The sequence below is a fragment of the Eurypyga helias genome, unplaced genomic scaffold (assembly GCF_000690775.1).
Source record: "Eurypyga helias isolate BGI_N326 unplaced genomic scaffold, ASM69077v1 scaffold18351, whole genome shotgun sequence".
Taxonomy (NCBI): domain Eukaryota; kingdom Metazoa; phylum Chordata; class Aves; order Eurypygiformes; family Eurypygidae; genus Eurypyga; species Eurypyga helias.
In genome coordinates this window covers 1-1,806 of record NW_010232933.1, presented here as the reverse complement: position 1 = coordinate 1,806, position 1,806 = coordinate 1, and the positions used below count along the sequence as shown (strand labels likewise).

Here is a 1,806-nt window from a genome sequence, read left to right as displayed (position 1 = left end):
AGGATGTGGCCGCGGCTTAGCTGCAAACGTGTCCTGTTGCTTTTGTCAGCTCCGGTTACAAAGTCAGGAGCTGATTTGGGGAAAAAGGAACAAACAAGCAAACAAAATGTTTGCAGCCTTGCGTTCCTCCGCGGCTGTCACATGGGCTCGGCCTCCTTGCTTAACGCCTTAAAAAATAGAATGAATTAGCGGTGGCTTAAATTACTTGCCCGCCCCCCTCCTGCCACCCCGGCGCTGACAGGGGCAGGACAGAGCACCCTGTCCCCAGGTGTGCGGGGATTTCGGGTTCCTCCTTCCCCGCCTCCTGTCACCCCGCTGAGCTATTCCTGGCTCTGCGGCCGGATCCTCTCTGACCTTGGGCACGGCTGGGGTGCACTCGCACGGCGGGCGGGGCGACGCGTGCCCGGCTCTGCCGGCTGTGCTCACGCCCGGGGACAGGCGACAGGCTCCAGCACACGCTTAAAATAGCCGTTTCTCCGAAGGTCTGGCACATGGAGAGAAGAGGGGGGGTCTCCAGGAAGCCGAGCGTTTCTGGTCTGCCTGCGAAGGGCAGCTGGCCACGAGAGCTTGGCAGGGTTTGGGAACGGGCTGCCGCATCCCCGGCGAGAGTCCAGACGTCCCAGGGAGCTCCTTGTGCCCGCTGCCCGCCAGCGCTGCTGGGCACAGGGAGGTGGTGGGAGCAGGGTCCCACAGGAGCGGGTGGGTTGCTTGGAGGGCATCTCCCTGCTGCCGTGGCGCTCGGCACGGCGCTGGGTTTGTTTGCGAAGTCCGTGTCTGAGTGTCCCCTCTGCCGCCCAGGCGCCAAGCACAAGTCGATGCTGGAAGGTCACAGCACCCAGATGCGGCGAGGCCGAGGGAAGCTCCTCTCCCGGGCAGGGCACAAGTCCAAGCGGATCGGCAACAAGGGCAGCATCAACATCCAGAACAAGGCGTTTCACTGCCAAGTGTGCGAGATCTACGTGAACTCGGAGACCCAGCTCAAACAGGTGACGATGCCCGGCACGTGCCTGTCCCTGGGGAACGCAGGGGCACCAGGCGTGGGCATGCAGACCCCTCTGCTCAGGGGGTGGGTACCTGAGGGTCCCTCAAGGAGGTGTCCCCAGGCTGTGCGGTGCTGTGGGTCTGCCCTTGCTGTCCTGGCTCCGGATGATGGGCTGTTTCCCTCTCGCAGCACATGAGCAGCCGGCGGCCCGCCCAAGCCCAAGTACAGCCCCTATAACAAGCTGCAGAAGAACGCTGCCCTCGCAGTGAGTATTCTCAAGGTATCTGTCTCCCAGCAATTCACCTACCCCCTTCGCGCTCCCAAATGTCCTTCCCCGTGTCAGCCGTCTCTTGCAACGCAGCGGCTGCGTTTCCTGAAGCCTCTCACATCTGCCCCACTCCCCTTGGGGGCGGGGCAGGCTGTAGTGCTGAGGGGAGCTTTGCATCCCTGTTCGTGGGAAGAAAGCATGGGAATGACTTGGGAATCCTCTGGCAGCAGCAGTTTGCGGTTTTTCCACCTGTTTCGCGGCTCTTGAACCGGGGAGCGGTGATGGTTGGGTGCTTGGGGCGGGCGCGCTGGGTTAATCCAAGCCGAGGCGGTTGTGTTTGCAGAGACATGAGCATCCCTGGGAGTTTGGCAGCAAATGTCATCCCAGGGCATCAGAGGAAAGCACTGATGCAGGGCACCACAGGCATGGCGAGAGCCAGGGCAGGGCTCTGGGTTGGTGGGGGGGCTGAGGACCTTCCCTGAGGGGGTCATCGCGTCTGGGCATCCCTGTGTGCTCTGACCCGGGAGCGGCTGAGCCGAGGGACCGGGTCTGTGGG

At 62.8% G+C, this 1,806-nt stretch overlaps 1 protein-coding gene across 1 annotated transcript in view; it reads left to right on the top strand.

Moving 5' to 3' along the window:
• ZNF385C (zinc finger protein 385C) overlaps positions 1 to 1,320 on the top strand; it is a gene marked incomplete at its 3' end in the record, with an annotated part of 5,417 nt that extends 4,097 nt beyond the window's left edge. Inside the window, 3 exon segments of the mRNA XM_010161574.1 lie at positions 799 to 986; positions 1,172 to 1,188; positions 1,190 to 1,320. Coding sequence (XP_010159876.1) covers positions 799 to 986; positions 1,172 to 1,188; positions 1,190 to 1,320 — 336 coding nt within the window.
• Between the last annotated feature and the right edge of the window lie 486 nt (positions 1,321 to 1,806).